The sequence below is a fragment of the Myotis myotis genome, unplaced genomic scaffold (genome assembly GCF_014108235.1).
Source record: "Myotis myotis isolate mMyoMyo1 unplaced genomic scaffold, mMyoMyo1.p scaffold_m19_p_6, whole genome shotgun sequence".
NCBI classification, from domain to species: domain Eukaryota; kingdom Metazoa; phylum Chordata; class Mammalia; order Chiroptera; family Vespertilionidae; genus Myotis; species Myotis myotis.
The window spans coordinates 2030790-2047962 of NW_023416368.1; the positions used below are offsets into that span (position 1 = coordinate 2030790).

General features: G+C 67.9%; 1 protein-coding gene across 2 annotated transcripts in view; it reads left to right on the forward strand.

The window, feature by feature from the left end:
• Positions 1-17173, forward strand: part of SDK1 (sidekick cell adhesion molecule 1) — a 562331-nt gene that overhangs the window by 529972 nt on the left and 15186 nt on the right. For both annotated transcript variants that reach the window (XM_036313322.1, XM_036313323.1), the window contains 9 exons: positions 340-410; positions 4110-4245; positions 6061-6120; positions 7276-7377; positions 10909-11024; positions 12266-12452; positions 13540-13677; positions 14955-15116; positions 15583-15708. In XM_036313322.1, the coding sequence (XP_036169215.1) occupies positions 340-410; positions 4110-4245; positions 6061-6120; positions 7276-7377; positions 10909-11024; positions 12266-12452; positions 13540-13677; positions 14955-15116; positions 15583-15708 (1098 nt within the window). The remainder of the gene's footprint in view (positions 1-339; positions 411-4109; positions 4246-6060; positions 6121-7275; positions 7378-10908; positions 11025-12265; positions 12453-13539; positions 13678-14954; positions 15117-15582; positions 15709-17173) is intronic.

The window sequence follows — 17173 nt, forward strand, 5'->3', positions numbered from 1 at the left end:
TGTCCAGCTCAGAAGTGCCCTGGCCTGCCCACCTCAAAAAGAGCATGCTGCCCTCCTTGGGGCAGGGAGGGGGGCCCTGAGCAGGCTCTCGGGTGGGGCGCCTGGCACCCCGCTGGCTGGCATGAGGGGCCCCGTGGAGAGGTGGGAACTCCCTGGATGTCTCAGTGCCGGTCTGTCTCAGGGAGGTGGTCACACTGGAGCACTAGGTCCCTCCTCTCCTGGCACAGGCTGTGCAGGGATGCAGGGCACCCACAGGGAAGAGGGGGTGGGAGCTCGGGAGTGGGGGCGCCAGGTACCAACAGAGCCCTCTAATCCTGTCTCTTTGATCTTGGATTTCAGTTCCGGGGGAGCCTCCAAGTTCTGTCTCAGTGACGCCCCACACCACCTCCTCCGTCCTGGTCCAATGGCAGGTGAGCACCGGGTCTCACGGGGCCTCGTAAAACATGGCACTCACCCTCCACGCGCTCACCCTGCAGGCGCTCACCCTCCACGCGCTCACCCTGCAAGCGATCACCCTCCACGTGCTCACCCTGCAAGCGCTTGCCCTCCGTGCACCCAGGGCCGTGACTGAGGTGCTTGAGAGCGGGACAGGGGCGGCTCGCTGGGAGGGAGCATCCAGGTGTGGTCCCCACACAGAGAGCCTGGCGGTCAGCACAGTGGACTCGAACCCACTCACGAGGGCGCCCAAGCGCCAGACCACCGAGGCTCTGTGTCCCAGGCCACGTGCAGGCGGCAGGCAGGGCTGTGGACGTGCCCGCCTGGCCCGGGTCCTGCAGGGAGTGGACCATGACCCGCTACCCCTCCGGAAGTCACTCTGAGGGGCTCTGTGGGGGCCCATCCCTCCCGCGAGTCCTCAGTCCTAGGACCAGAGGGATCCTGGGGGGGGGAGGGGGCCTCGCTGCCCTCTCCTTGCCTGCTCTCCAGTGGCGTCTATTTGCTAGCGATGAGGCGCACTGAGGACAGGAGCACAGAGGGACAGGTCTTCCGGGCCAGGCCACCAGCCTGGGGCCAGCCCAGCGAGGGCGCCGTGGGGTCTCCATCGGAGCAGGGCTGCTCTGGTGGGGCCAGTGGTGCGCACAGCAGGGCCTGGCAGCCAGGGTCGCTCCCGCCGCCAGGAGGGGGCTGCAGGCGTGAGGAGCGAGGTGAGCTCCTTTCTGTCCCAGCCGCGCTCAGGGCTGTGCAGGCACCGCCTCCACACGGGGGGAGGCGGGGGGCCCTCAGCGTGCTGCTCCCCACACAGGGCTCCACCCGCCCTGTTGAGCTTGGACAGCCCTGTGAAGTGCGGCGGCTGCAGCAGCGGAACTTGGCGACAGAGCCCAGCAGCTGTCCCCTCTGAGCCCAGCAGGACAGACTCATCACAGGAAGCTCCTGCAGGAGGTGGCCAGTGCGAGGGGAAATGCATGCCTGTCAACCGCCAGGCAGCTGGCACACCACGGAAATTAGGAGCAATTTACAGAACCCGGGCAAGCAGGACAGAGAGCGTTTAACTATAGACCCGCGTTCCCATGGAATGTGCCACCTGCAAGCCTGTCGCTTATAGTCACCGGTTTAAAATCGCAGCCACCGCCTATGGTTTCCAGGCGTCACACCCATTTAAGCGGCGGCTCCGTTGCACAGTCAGGTTGGGGTCTTGCAGGGGGACAGGCGAGCCCGCCTTCCTGGCGTCCCGCGGGGTCTGAAATCTGGGACCTGCACGCAAGTCCCCCCAGAGGAGGCGTGTGCGCACTGGGTGCCCTCGCCTGGCCTGGACGCCTATCACAGCGCTGCAGCCGGCTGTCCCAAAACGCCCAGTGGGCGGGCAGCCTGTCACTCAAATGTAGTCCCTCCCCCTCCCACCCTGACTTCCCCACGTGGACTTGGAGGCTTTTCTAGCAAGAAGGCACCCTGAGCAGAGACCGCCTCGTACAGGATGGCGCCTCTGAGCGGGCGGCCGCCCACGGGGACAGGGCAGCGGGAGGACGTGCCTCGTGGTTACTCCCTTTCTCGCCACTTGCTCGCCGTGGGCAGAGGCCAGCTCCGTGTGGGCGCTGAGCAGCTGGACAGAGTGAGACAGACCCCTGGAGTGGAGCTCTGCTGGGCGGGGCACGGCATGCGTGGGTGGGTGGGCAGCGGAAGGGGCGGTGACCCTGGGCCGAGGGGTGGGGGTGTCCACTGAAGGATGCAGGGATCTGAGAGGCAGGGAGGGGGGCAGCAGGGTCGGGCGTGACAGCCCTGTGTCCCCTGAACCAGCAGGACTCGATCGCAGGGGTATCAAGGGGTCGCTGTTCTGTGCTCCGGGGAGCGGAAGCCGTGGGAAAATGTGGACTTGAGTCCCAGCTCTGCCTCAACGGCCCAGGAGGCCCAGGCGTGGTGCCAACCTCCCTGGCCAGGCCCCAGCCCAGCCCTGCTCTGCCCCCAGCCTGCTGCCTCCAGGACGCCCCCCTGGTCCTCCTGGGCCCCCACGCAGCTCCCTCCTCCCTGCTGCTGTGCGGAGTGGTCAGCCGGGCACTCTGCCCCAGGTCCCCTGCGTTCCCACAGAGGCCTGGGAAATGGACAGAACCCTCCGGCGCCCAGAGGGTCGCCCGCAGAATTTCCGTGTGCCGTAGCCAGAGGGCAGGCGTGCTCGGGAAGGCCTCCCAGTTCCCCCTGAGCAGCTGCCCGTCCAGATGGCCAGGCCAGGGCGGAATTACCGAGGCTGGGTCATCTCGGACTTCAGCAAGCCAGCTCGCTCCCACGGCACCGAGGGCACCACCCCACCCGCCTGGCCTCAGAGCGGAGCAGAAGCGCCAGGCGAGGCCGGGTCTGGGCTGGAGGTCAGGTCTGCTCCTGAGAAAGGAACCTTCTGTTCAGAGTCCTGGACAGGCTGTTGTGGATGCGGGTCGGGCAGGGAGGGCGAGCAGCCAGCACTGCGTCCAGAGCCTGAGCTCAGCCCATCCCTTCTAGAACTCTCCGTGCGCGCCATGGAGCGGCCAGGTGACACTTCCCAGGACGCCCAGGTCTGGCAGCTCTTTCCCAAATGGCAGGCAGGTCATTCCAAACTCCAGAGTAGACAGTGCATTAAAGGCAGTTCCGAGTCCACGCAGGTGCAGGCCCTGATCTCCGAGGGGTGAGGAGGGGTGAGGAGGGCCTGCGCTTCTCCCCGGACCAGGCCCTCTGGGTGGCGAGACCCGCCCCTGCTCCAGGCCTGGATCTCCTGCTGGGGGAGCGGGGTCCCCGGTTTAGTCCGCAGTGAGCTTGTTGCCAGTGGGTGCTGCCGAGCGGGGCCCGCTGGGCCTCTCCACGCCCACCCCTCCTGCGTGCTGGCTCCTGGGCTGCGGGTGTCTGTGAGCCCAGCACTGGCAGCCTCCGCCACCCCCCACCCCATCCTCAGGCCCAGGAGGTGGGGACACGGGATGGGGCGGGGTGTCTTCTGTGCTTGCAGAACCACATTGGGTCCCGAGGGAGGACATTTTTATTTTCTCCAAACTCCCAATTCCTGCTTATTTGCTATTTTCAGTGAATTGGTCCTTCTCCCCCAGCACCGCCTCCCCCTCCCTCCCCAAGAGTCCTGCCCTCGCTCCTGTCTGCAGCCTGCGGTGCCCAGTCAGCCTGGCCCATGCCAGCTTCCTGCTCAGGTCCCGGGCCACAGCGGCCACGGGACAGTCGGGCCCGGGAGGCTGCGATGGTGCCGGGGCTGTGGCCTGGGTGTCCGGCTGCCCCTAAGCCCATGTCCCGAGTTGCTGGCATCTCCCGTCCACAAAGGGCTCTTCACCGTGCATTTCGAGTGAGGCTGCCGCAGCCCAGTGGCCAGGGACCGAGGACAGGGCGGGGCCAGCCCGTGGACCATGCGGTCCCCTTAAGGGTTCTGGGTCCGCCGGGAGCGGGCAGCTCCTTGCCCGTCTGTGGCCTGGGCTGCAGTACCGCAGGTTGGCCCCGGGGCAGCGGGCATGGACGAGAGGCTGCGTCCCCCCCGCCCCGGGAAGCCTGGGCTCGGGGCGCCCACAGCCTGGCTCCGGACCGGGAGCACCGTGTTCCCCGTCACGTGACACCTGCCCTTCCCCGTGCAAACACTGAGTGGCGTCCTCCTGGCAGGCGCTGGTGGGCCTCGGCGCGAGGCCACCTCCCGAGGCTGACCGGCCCTGTCCTTGCAGCCCCCGAGTGACGAGAGCCTGAACGGCCTCCTGCAGGGCTACCGCATCTACTACCGGGAGCTGGAGCCCGAGGCGGCCGCGGGGCCCGAGTCCGCCGCGCTCAAAACCGCATCGGCCTTCCGGAGCGAGCTCACAGGTGAGCCTGCCCTGCCCTCCCGGCACAGGTGCCAGGCCAGCCGCCGCGTGGGAGCTGCCCGGTAACCGTGGGCATGTCATGGGGGCACGCGGGGAGGCCATGGGGGCGTGGGGGCAGGCCCATAGGGGCGTGGTGGGAGGCCCATAGGGGCGTGGTGGGAGGCCCTGGGGGCGTGGGGGGAGGCCCATGGGGGCGTGGGGGGAGGCCCATGGGGGCGTGGTGGGAGGCCCTGGGGGCGTGGTGGGAGGCCCTGGGGGCGTGGGGGGAGGCCCATGGGGGCGTGGGGGTAGGCCCATGGGGCGTGGGGGGAGGCCCATAGGGGCGTGGGTGGGAGTCCCAGGGGGGCGTGGTGGGAGCCATAGGGGTGTGGTGGGAGGCCCTGGGGGCATGGGGGCGCCCATAGGGGCGTGGTGGGAGGCCGTGGGGGCATGGGGGGAGGCCCATGCGGATTGTGGGGGGAGGCCTGGGGCCTGGGGGGAGGCCCTGGGGGCGTGGGGGGAGGCCCTGGGGGCGTGGGGGGAGGCCCTGGGGGCGTGGGGGGAGGCCCTGGGGGCGTGGGGGGAGGCCCATGCGGATGTGGGGGGAGGCCCTGGGGGCCTGGGGGGAGGCCCATGGGGGCGTGGGGGGAGGCCCATGGGAGCGTGGGGGGAGGCCCATGGGTGCGCGGTGGGAGGCCCTGGGGGCGCGGTGGGGAGGTCCGTGGGGCGTGGTGGATGTCCGTGGGGTGTGTTTGGGCAGGCCGTGGGGGCGTGGTGGGAGGTCCGTGGGGCGTGGTGGGTGGGCCGTGGGCGCTTGTGAGGGGTGGGTGTCTGCCGCAGCCCAGGGTGCACAACCAGGTGGTAGGAGCAATAAACCTTGACCTTTGGGGCCTCCACCCAGGGGATTGGGGGGCTTGTGGAGGAGGAGCCTTGACGGCAGGCTGTCGGGGTGGAAGGACCTCACCGGGGATGTGAAGGGAAAGTGGACTGACGCCGCCGGCAGCACGGGGGGGTTGGGGGGGGGCGGGCAACGGGGAAGCCGTACAGGAGCAGAGCGGGTGCGGAGGCCACAGACCTGAGCGACAGGACTGCCTCGAGGGAGGAGCAGCCAGGCCTCAGACGGCAGGGCCCCCCCCAATGGAGTGACCCCACTGCAGTCACCATGCAGGGCCCCCACCAAGGTCCGTGGTGGGAACTTCCAGGGCACCTCACCCCTCCCTCAGGAGGGTGGGGGACCTCCTCCCCTGGCGGCCCCTGACTCGTGTGCTGAGAACAGCGAGCGGCCGCAGGTCGTCCCACGGTCATGTCCTTCACGTTGCAGGGCTGCCCGGGCCCATGCTGCCCTTTCCTGAGGCTCCCAGGTGCCGCCCCCACTTCTGGGTCTCAGCCTGCACTGGGGGTGCTGGTGGAAGGAGAGGCTCACTGTCCCCCTCCCTCCGCTTACGCCCCCTGCCCCCGTGCCCTCCCCGAGCCCCATAGCAAGGTCCACACAATGAGCTAAAGAGCCTGGGATGTGGGTCGGCAAACCCGTCCCTGCGCCCTTCGGGCTGGTTTGCTCGGGCCCTTCCGACGGCTCTGACTGAGCGCTGTGAGCTGCGGCCGCGCCTGCCTCGGGGCATCGGGCCGGCACTGCCCGGAGGAGGGGCCGCGCCCGGTCCAGGTCACGCTGCGGCCTCTGCCAGTCTGACCGCTCGGAGGGGAGCGCGGGGCCCACGTCCCCCCAGGAGCCTGGCGCTCAGGAGAACAGCGGGCGCCCCCAGATGCGGACCGTGGGGGACAGGGGCCTCGGGGTCCCGAGCTCGCCCACACGCTCCGCCTCTGCTTTGCTCCCTCACAGCCGCCAGCAGCTTCCAGACCGTGAACAGCAGCTCCACGCTGACCACGTACGAGCTGACGCGTGAGTGCCTGCGCCTCCGGAGGCCGCTGCGACCGGGCTGGGGCCGAGTGGGCAGCGGGAGCAGTGGCTGTCATTACGGCGCCCCCTCAACAGGCCACACCACCCGCAGGCAGCACGGAACCTGCTAGAAACGGGCTGGGGAGGGAGGGGGACTACCGACCAGCTGGGACCATTCGCCGTTTTCTTTACACGTCGCTTTACCCAGCTGTCCGCTCCTTCACCCCCTCGCTCGCCCGCCCGCATCCGCCTCTGCCACGACCCCGGGACCTCCCAGCAGCCAGAGTCGGTGCAGGCAGGGCTCCAGTGGGGGCTCCTCCCCGGCTCTCACTCCAGCTTTTCAGCGGCGGTTATGACGCGGGGCGGGGGGGGGCGGGGGGCCCACGCCGCTTGTCCACGGCCACTCGGGTGTGTCTCACGGACTCCTGACCGTCCCTCCTTCTGTGGACGTGGAGCCACGTGAGCCCGGGGTTGGGACTAACAGGCCAGGCCGTGTGGTCCCAGGAGCCACTCGTGGGCTCTGCAGGGCCAGGTACTCCAGCCACGCTGAGGATGGCGAGGCCGGGCTGGCTCAGCCACAGGGCGACACGGGGACGCGGTGTCGCATTCCCTGAACCTCTGCTGAGCCTGTAGCTCACGGGGAGGCGATGCGCAGGCCTGGCGCGTCCCCATCCACACCTCCCCCGGGACCAGCCGTGCACCCGGGACCTCAGGAGGCCAGCTCCGAGGGCGACGACGCCCTGGGAGAACCTTGGGTGGCTGGGCCAAGGTCAGCAGATCTGCCCCGTCGCTGTGCTGGCCACCGCCCTGTGCAGTTCTGTGCACATGGCTTCACAGACCTTGGTCCTGAAGTCACAGTCATTGAGAACACGGGACTATGGTCTCCTGCTTGTACATGTAGATGCCAGGGTCCGACTCCCCTGTGCCTGCTTTGAGGAGAGCTGGGCTAGAGGCCCCGGGCCCCGGCTATCTCCCTGCCCCCCAGCTGTCTCCCTGCGCCCCCAGCGGTCTCCCTGTCCCCGGGCTGTCTCCCTGCCCCCCCCCAGCTGTCTCCCTTTAAGGACAGCTGGGCCAGAGGCCTCCCTGCCCCCTCAGGGTGGTGCGGGTGGGCCATCCGAAAGGGAGGAGGTCCCTGGAGCTGCCCTGCCGTCCCTGCAGAGCTGAAGAAGTACCGGCGCTACGAGGTGATCCTGACGGCCTACAACGTCATCGGGGAGAGCCCGGCCACCGCGCCCGTGGAGGTCTTCGTCGGCGAGGCCGGTAAGCCCGCGTCCCCCCACAGCCCAGGCTCTCGGGGGGCCAAGCAGTGTCCCCGTTGTTGGGGAGGAGATCACGTTGCTGGAGGGGCGGGAGGCGTGCAGGTCACAGGCTCGGCAGGGATACCGATGCCCGGCTCAGCCTGACCCCTGGGGACAGCCCTTCTCGGGGCTCAGACAGCCAGGGGGTCAGTTTCTACCCCTTTTAGCTGAGACGTGGCCCTGAGTGCACCCTAAGGGCCACCTCTCCTGCGGGGCTAACGCGCCATGAGATGTCTTGCCGTGTGGGCACCCGGTTGCGCCCAGTGTGGCCTCGGTAACGAGGGCCCACCCTCTGGCCGGAGGGCCTGCACGGCTCCCTCCCCGCTGACAGCGGCCTGGATTTCTGCTCAGTCTGCGGGTGCAGGGTCAGCAGTGACACTTCCAGAGGAATGCCTGGCATTCCTTCTGGGACAGAGGCCAGGCTGGGGAGGAGGGGTCAGGACAGCGAGGCCACCTGGCAGACAGCACCTGAGGGCCCAGCCTTCACCGGAGCCCGGAGCCCGGCTGCGCTGGCCTCTCCTCCCTGCCTGGCCTCACACCCAGGACACGGCCCACGGCTCCTCTTCTGGAATCTCCTCTGACCCTCCCTGGGGCAGAGCTCCAGGCTCCTTCCCCCGACACCCAATCCCATTAAGAGGTTCTGTCCGTGTGTCTGTCCCCTCTGGGTCCATGGCGCTCGTCTCCAAATGCTCCTTGTCCTGGGCGGGGCCACGGGGCCAATGCCTTTGCTGTCAGAGCCCCATGAGGACAGGCAGGGCACAGTGGGGGCTCCGGGCACCTGGGGGCCTCAGGCGGGGCTGGGACAGGCGGGGCCGGGGCAGGCGGGGCACCCCTCTCTCACAGCAGGTGGGACTGAGGGCTCCGATAGAGTCCTCCTGTCTGGCAGGGGTGCTGCTCGGGCCTGTGAATTAGGCGGAGCTCAGGCACAGGGCGTCTCTGCCACTGGGTCCTGGTGAAGACTCGGGCCTGGGTGCTGGCCAGTTGGTGACAAGTCCGTCGGCCCAACTGAGCGCCTCACAGAGCCGCCTCTGCTGCTCCTCTGAGCCTCGGACAGGCTCAGGGGCGGGGGACTCCGTCCAAACCCAAATCGCTCCATCCGTGGGGCCGAGAGGGACCTGGCCGGGCAGGGGAGCCCAGACGCCCCGGCAGGTCTGGCCCGACCGGCGCTGGTCCAGCCCAGGCAGTGGCGGAATCAGCCCAGCGCTGGGCCCGCCCTGAGCCCACAGCCGGGCTCGTGTGAGAGCAGCGATCTCCCGGGGTCGGGCTTTGGGATGACACGTCGGCCGTGGATTCTGGGGCCCAGGTGTGCGTTGGGTGGCCTTGCTGGGCCCCCAGGAGTTACTGGAGATATAGGTAGAGGGGAGGGGCCAGCTCCTGGGCTCCGGGAAGGCAGGCTGCATTGGGGTGGGCGTGGCCTCACAGGGAAGCGTCTTGCTCCAGGGGAGGAACACAACGTCCCTCTGGCTCATCCCTTAGCTTTCTCCATGGACCGTCGTCACCATCACCCCATCGTCACCCCTGAGATTCCCAGGTGGGACTGAGCCCCCGGGGGTGCGGCACCACGTCTGCGCAGGGCGGGCTCCCCGGGGCAGCCAGAGCCCCTGGGCCGAGGTGTGTGGCCCTCCTGCAGAGGCTCCCAGCGGGGCAGGTGTCGCTGGCCTTGGACAGGTGTTTCTCTGTCGGGCCCAGGAGCAAGGTCACCTCCCTGCCGGGGCGGGGGCAGCCCCTCCGGCCTTCGGGACAAGTGGGAGGAGGGCGTGCTCCATGGGGGAGTGGGCCGAGGCTGTCCTTGGGCCTCTGTTTTCTCATCTGTAAAATGGGGGGAACCCACACCCCTTCTCCAGGCCCCTCCCCTCGTGTTCTGACACCAAATGCCAGGCTGGGCAGATGACTCAGCCTCGCCATTGGGCAGCGCCTTCCTGGCAGCCCATCTCCCATGGGCCTGGAGACCCGCCCCCTCAGGAGCCAGACAGGAAGTCCCAGACCCCAGGCCTTGCTCTGAGCTCACACCATTCCCTCCTCCCTGCTGTCAACTCAGGTCTGTCACCTGCCCTGTTTCCTGGCACAGAAGCCGGGGCTACAGGGAGCTGGTGGGCACATCGGGGACCTCAGCTTGGGGACATGGTGCCTGGGGCCCCGCCGCCAGGGAGGGACCAAGGGCCTCTGTCCAGCACGTGTCCACCGACCGCGGTGAGGGACGCGCGGGCCTGCAGCTCCCTGTGGACCCCGCCACGGCGGGCCTCTCCCCACTGCGCCTTCAGGTGCCTCTGGAAGGAAACCTCGGGGTGGGGCCTCGCCCACAGCCAGTGACGGCCGCGCTCAATGTCGCCCACATTTTAATTGCGCGACAGTAATTCTGCGATAGAGTTGCCGATGGCAAACATGCAGAAGACATTAAGTTTATTTATGTTTTGGGTTATTAATGTGGCTGCTGAACTCCCCAGTTAGTTTTGATTGAATTGTTTTGTGCGGTTCTCTGTCTAATGGAGCGGTAAATAAGAAGTTCTGATAATGAGGCCGAGCATCTGCCACAACAACCTGGCGCGGTTATTAACATTTCCACGAGGCGGGGCCAACGCGCCGCAGTTAGAGCAAAACAAATGTGGGTGTCAGGCCGCGCGGGCGTTAATTACTATTTCATTCCACGTGGAGGGGGCTCGGGGAGGGGCGGCCGTGAAGGTCGTTCTCTCCCGAGAAGGCTCGGGCGCCCGGGTGCTGGGCTGTCTGCCCCCAGAGCCACTGCCTCCGGTTTCCATTTACGGCCTGAAACCAGACTCGAGTCCACAGGCCGCACTCCTGGGCCCCAGGCTGAGCTGCAGGCGGTGAGAGGTCCTAGCACCCCCGGGACATGTGGGTTCCGGCAGGTGTCACTGTGGGTGCCAGGACGGGGGAGCAGAGGGGCTACCAGGATGGGAGAGCAAGGGGGCCCCAGAGGCAGGTGTCCTGCCAACTGCCTGGTGTGGGGAGATGTCACCCCAGCTTCCCGACAGCCGCTTGGGGTGGAGGTGCTGGCTGTGATGTCCCCTAACACACAGCGCAGCCCTGCTGACCCCAGCAGAGCAGCCCGGTCTCCCCTGGGGGACGGAGGGGAGGAGCGAGGCCGGGTCCTCAGAATTGGGGGTCACAGGACCTCATGGAGGAGCGCGTGGAGATGGAGCCTGGGGCCTGTCCCTCCCGGAGGCAGCCCTGGTCTGGAGACGCCGCCCAGAGCCTGGGCCCTGGCCCTGTGGTGGGAACAGGCACTTCGTTCTCCCCGCTCCACCCGGGGCCTCCCCTGTCCCTCAGGTCCCGCGCGTCCCCCTCCACGGCACAGCCATCACTGGACCGGGTCTCCATCAGACCCTCCGTGCCTCAGCCTCACGGGGCCTGGGCAGCTCTCCCGTTTTATTTAACACGTTTGGAAGCGCGACCAGCAGGGCTGGCGGTGCTCGCGGCGCGGACACGGAGGCCGGGCTGTGTGTCTCAGGCCTCCCTGTCCTGTCTCTCCCCCCAGCGCCGGCCATGGCCCCGCAGAACATCCGGGTGACCCCGCTCACGGCCAGCCAGCTGGAGGTCACGTGGGACCCGCCGCCGCCGGAGAGCCAGAACGGGAACGTGCAGGGCTACAAGGCAAGCTCCGCGCGCGTGGCCACCCCGCAGGTCGCTGTGGGCCCGAGCGGCCGATCCCCAGATGGAGCCCTGGCCCACGCACGCTGCTGCTTTCGGCTCGCTGTTCCCTGGCTCCTGTGGCGGACACAGCCGCCGTCGGCCCGCAGAGCCGTGGCCGCCCTGAGCTCCAGAAGCGGGCCAGCCCAGCCTTGCCTCTGGCTGGTTTGTGACCAGGCCTGGTCAGGGGCCTGCCCCCACCCCCAACACACACACACACACACACACACACACACACACACGGAGTCTCCAGGGGCTTTGCCAGCAATCAGACAGAACCCTGAGAGAACAGGTTCCCATCCCAGCTCTGCCACGGGCCCCCAGTGGATGGTGCATGAGCCTCCTGACTTCATAGGTCCAGGGTGGGGCCGAGAATTTGCATCCTAACAAGTTCCCCCTGGGGTGTGGTTCCTAGGCACCCCACTCTGAGAACCACTGCACCACAGTGTTATGGTTCCACATTAGCTAAAGATTCAGAGACGGGATAACAGAAAGGCAGCAGGCGGGGCCAAGGAGAGCTGGGTGATGAAGGAGTAGAGCTGGGTTCCCCGGAGCAGGAAGCTCCTCACTCGGTCCGGCTCTGCGTAGAGAGCTGAGGCCAGGAGGCCCCTGAAGCCCCCTGGAGCCGCGGTGCCCCTCCCTGCCCCCCATCCTCCATGGCAGGCCGGTCCGGTGATTCATGAGCGAATGGGCGGTCGCGGGAGCTGGGAGCCGAGGTGCCGTGTGTGTCCCAAACAAGGTTTCTAGTTTCCTCAACTTGAAGACACGGGGCTTGGATCTGATCTTAGGGAGCCTGTCCCAGCCGGGGGTCTCCCCGCAGGTCAGAGCGCAGACACCGGGCTGTTGGGGGGCAGTTGGTGCTACCCGCCTGCTGGCACTGTGGCAGTGGTGTCTGGCCAGCTGTCTAGGGCAGCAGCCGTGGTGACCTCCGCCAACCTCCATCCTGGGCATCGTGTTCGCCCACGGGCACTCGGCGAGGGGGGTGGCGCCCAAGAGCAGTGTGGGCTGTCCCCACAGGCCGCGCCCCCCGGTTGTTGTCCGTGTTCTGTCTTCTTGCCCCCGATTCTTCAGGAGAAGGTCCCCTCCCCCCTCCCACTCAGCACAGCTGCACGCAGGGGTGCACGCGGGCCCCCTCGCAGCTCCCCTCCCCCGGCTGGAAAGGGTGGCCCCGCCCAGGCCGGCTGCGACCCCTGCTCTCTCTGCAGATCTACTACTGGGAGGCGGGCGGCCAGAACGACACGGAGAAGGTGAAGGTGCTGTTCCTGCCCGAGACCGTGGTGAAGCTGAAGAACCTGACCAGCCACTCCCGCTACCTGGTCAGCATTTCCGCCTTCAACGCCGCCGGAGACGGGCCCAGGAGCGAGCCCCGGCCGGGGCGCACCCACCAGGCGGGTAGGAGAGGCGGCCGTGCATTTCCTTCCCGCCTCTGCTGGGCGCCCTCGTGAGAGCAGCCCCTGTCTGTCCCACAGCTCTGCCCTGCCCGTCCCGAGGCCTGGACACAGCCGTGGGGCAGGAGGCAGCATGTAGGGCTGGCTCCATGGCTGCCCCAGGGCCTGGTCGGCTGCTCAGCAGTGGGGCCCCATAGCCATTAGCCAGATGTGCGCGCCGCGTGCCCCATCCAGGGTCACCTGGGCCCAGCTGGGCCCTTTAGGGACCCACCAGCCCCCACCCCTCCACCCCCACCCTGGCTGGCATGCTCTCATCACTGGGAGTGCGCTCCTGAGGGTGGCACCCAGGCCAGTGTGTCGGGCACTCACTCCCCTGGGTGTGGGGGCCACAGACTACCCCCCGCCGCCCCCCCGCAGCAGCTCGCCAGCGTCTCAGGCGCACGCCCCGCTGGGTCCAGGAGCGGGACGGGCTGAGCCTCCCGTCACACGCAGGGTGCAGGGTGGGCTCTGAGTGCCGCCCGCTCGCCCGGTGCTTCTAGTTTCCTGGCGCCTGGACCTGACGCGAGTCAGGGAACCGAGGGGTCGGCAGCCTGGCCCAGGGCCCGGGAGCTCTAAGAGGCTCTTGGTAGGATCCTGGAGTCCAGGGGGGGAGTGAGATTAGGGGGCTGTGGGGTGCAGACCCACTCCCTCCGGGCTCCCTGCCATCCAGGGGGTCTGGCACCTCCTGAGCATCGTGCTTCCCGGGACGTGGCCAGCCGCGTGGACAGCAGCTGAGACAGGCCACGTGCGGAGCAGACCTGGGCGGGGAGGGGCCTCACCGGGCACTGCGGCCCTCCCAGGCACGAAGGCTCTGAGCCCTGAGGGGAGTGCAGGGGAGTCGCTGCCCCAGGCCAGCAGGGAGGGGCCACTCTGGGCACTAGCCGTGAGGCCCTGGCGTCCCTCCCTCCCCTCGGTCTGGCTCCGGTCCCCCAGGAGCTCCGAGCGGACAGTCAGTCCCACCCTCGCGCTCGCAGGCCAGTCAGACCCTCTGAGGTGGACATGGCTTCTCATCGCACGTTTGACCCATGACGTCCCTTCTGTTTCGTCCCCAGCGCCCGGCAGCCCCAGCTTCTTGGCCTTCTCGGAAGTCAGCTCCACGTCGCTGAACGTGTCCTGGGGCGAGCCGGCGGCCGCCAACGGCATCCTGCAGGGCTACCGCGTCGTCTACGAGCCCTTGGCGCCCGTGCAAGGTGCGGCCAGGGGTTAGCGCGGAGGGCGCCTGCAGGGGCACAGCACCGTCTGCGGAGGGGGTGACGGTGAACACAGGGTAGTTCGCACACCTGCACGGCTGGCGGCGGGAGGATGGTCCCCTCTGCGGGGAGCCCGTCTGCGCTCAGGCCGTGGGGTGAGAGGCCGTGGCCCTGCCGCCTGCGCTCAGGCCGTGGGGTTAGAGGCCGTGGCCCTGCCGCCTACGCTCAGGCCGTGGGGTGAGAGGCCGTGGCCCTGCCGCCTGCGCTCAGGCCGTGGGGTGAGAGGCCGTGGCCCTGCCGCCTGCGCTCAGGCCGTGGGGTGAGAGGCCGTGGCCCTGCCGCCTGCGCTCAGGCCGTGGGGTTAGAGGCCGTGGCCCTGCCGCCTGCGCTCAGGCCATGGGGTTAGAGGCCGTGGCCCTGCCGCCTGCGCTCAGGCCGTGGGGTGAGAGGCCGTGGCCCTGCCGCGGGTGCGGGGGGGCTGGGGGGGGGGGGACGGCCGGACCGGGACAGCAGGGACAGCTCTTCTGCACGAGTCCATGACTCCCACGTCTCAGAATGCATGTCCTCGCGTCCTCCCCACGGAGACGCGGGTAGACATATGCCCAGAGCTCAGAGAAACCTACAGCCAAGAGCCCGTGTAACTGTTTGTCAAATGCATCGTTTTCAACCCAGAGAACCTCCTTTCTCTCTGGCAAATGCGTGTTTGTATGACCTCCAGCAGGTTCCTCCTCTCAGAACGCTACCCCACTCTCTATTCTCAGTAGAAGCAGCAGCACTTTTGCTCCATCTCCGCATTTAGGAGGGAAACTGTGTCCCTGTGGCCACGTTCTCTGAGCCGAGGCGTCGATATTGGAGGGACCACGCCTCTTCATCTTGCTTCCAGGCCCACGGGGGAGGGTGTCACGAGTCGCCTGAGGCCGGAGACCCATGCTCCCCTCCCCCGTGACTCAGGAAGCCCGGGCCTGTGCTGGGGGCACCGGCGTGACACAGTCAGCGCCCCGTGGGGAGGGAGCCGCCACAGCGTCCCAGGAGCCTGACCTGGGGCCGGTGCGGCTGCCTGCAAGCCCGCTGGCCGGTGTGAACGGCAAGGCCCGCCGCCTCCCCCTCCTCCGGGTCTGAGTCTCCCTCTGCCCGCACCCACGCAGCCAGCGCGAGCTCTGAGGACACTGATCCGGCTGCCATGGGCTGTGAGCACTCCGCCGCCTCCTGCAGGACAGCCTCCTTAGGGACGGCGCCCGCACCTCTCTAACCCGCTCCGTCTGTGCCTCGCGCTCCAGGGGTGAGCAAGGTGGTGACGGTGGACGTCCAGGGCAACGGGCAGCGCTGGCTGAAGGTGCGGGACCTCACCAAGGGCGTGACCTACTTCTTCCGCGTCCAGGCGCGGACCATCGCCTACGGGCCCGAGCTGCAAGCCAACGTCACGGCCGGGCCGGCCGCGGGTGAGTGGGCGCCTGCGTCTCGGGACAGACTGGTCACCCAGCCGCGCGGCGCGAGCTGGGGACCCGCGGGCACGTGGGTGTCTCCGAGGCGGGTGCTGCCCTCGCGGGTGGCTCGTCAGTGCACGTGGACAGCGTCTCAGGTGCCTTTAAAGCCTTGAATTGTTTTCTGGAAAAATCGAGAGAAAATGAGTGACGTTGACTTTTGAATAAGATGCTTAAGAAAATGTTAGTTTCCACGCATCGGAGGCAGCCGTGCAGCTTCCCGCAGAAACGAGGGGCCTTTGCAGGGCCACTCTGAGCGTGGCACGGCGCTGGGCGCGGGTCATCCCTTCCTCGGCCCTGAGGCGGGTCCCTGACCAGGGCCAGGCCTGCCTGGGGGCGGAGACCCAGCACAGCCCCCCCCACTCCCACCCCCTGCGCTGGGAACCCGGGGGCCCACGTCTCCCCTGTCCTGCTCTATCCACAGGCTCCCCGGGGCCCCCGAGAGACGTCTTGGTCACCAAGTCCACCTCCGAGCTGACCCTGTGGTGGACGGAGGGCCATGCCGGCGGGGCGCCCACCACGGGCTACGTCATCGAGGCCAGGCCCTCAGGTAAGGGGGCAGGCGGGCCCCGGGCACCAGCCAGGTGTCCCCGCCGAGGGTCTCAGGGTCGGTCTCAGCCCCGGCCCTCCGCTCAGTGGTGCCCTCAGGAGCCAGAAGGAGAGGGCGCCGGCGTTGACAGGATGGCCACACCGTCCTGTGCCGTGAGTCTCACGGACAGCGTCCCTGTGTCTTCCCCACCTGGCACCTGCCGGGTGACAGGGTCATTCCCAGAACAGGGCGCACGGCACCCGGGACACAGACGGTTTCTCTCAGCAGAGAGACGGGTCCTGGGCCTTGTGGTTCTGAGAGCTGCTTCCCAGGGAGGGAGAGCGCAGATCAGCTGTGTGAGAGCCGGCTGTGTCAGGTCCGGCTGTGTCAGGTCGGCTGTGTCAGGTCCAGCTGTGTCAGGTCCGTCTGAGTCAGGTCCGGCTGTGTCAGGTCCGGCTGTGTCAGGTCTGGCTGTGTGAGCCGGCTGTGTCAGGTCCGGCTGTGTCAGGTCTGGCTGTGTGAGAGCCGGCTGTGTCAGGTCCACCTGTGTCAGGTCCGGCTGTGTCAGGTCCGGCTGTGTCAGGTCCGGCTGTGTCAGGTCCGGCTGTGTGAGAGCCGGCTGTGTCAGGTCCGGCTGTCAGGTCCGGCTGTGTGAGAGCTGGCTGTGCTGCCACCCATGTCAGTTGCAACATCCTGTAGTTTGCACACTCACCTTCCCGGGACCCTGGAGAAAGGACACATGGATCTCTTTTATCTCGACAACCTGCACGGAGTCCACAATGACCTCAAAATAAAAAGCTGAACCTAAAAGTAACACACACACCTCCCCTGGAGGGTCCCGCTGGGGCACAGACTATCCTGGACATAAGCACTTTCCCACCGGGACCCTCCGGCAGGGACCATACCGGTCCCCAGGCCGACACAATGCGGGCTGGGCACGCTGACCCTGGGAGAACATCCGGCACCTTCCGAGAAGCGAGGGCATCGACTCCCGGGCCTGCCTAAGAGCCATTGCATTGCTCCTCGGTCCACACGCTCCCCCGCCTCCCCAGGAGGGAGCGGGTGCCGATGGGCCAGCATGTGTGCGCACGGAGCTATGGGGCGCGCCCGGCTTCACACCCAGCCCCGAGCCCCCACCTGGAGGCCGAGCAGGCTGGAGCCTTTGAGGTCGTCGGGGGAGCCGGTGTCGGAGCGTGGACACTGACCCGGGGGCTGAGACAGGAACAAGAGCTGCCTGGAGACGCCGCCTGTCAGCGGGCGTGGAGGGCTCGATGCTCTCCAGCAGGTGGGAGCGGCTCCCCTCCCAGAGCACCAGCAGCCACTGCGCCAGCCACGGAAGGCGAGAAGGAAGGAGAGAAGGAAGAAGAGAGAGAAGGAAGAAGAGAGAGAAGGAAGGAGAGAGAGAAGGAAGGCGAGAAGGCGCCGCCCTGTGGGGACGGCCAGCGGCAGCCGCAGGTGAAACGCCTGATGGATTGTCAGTGTTTGA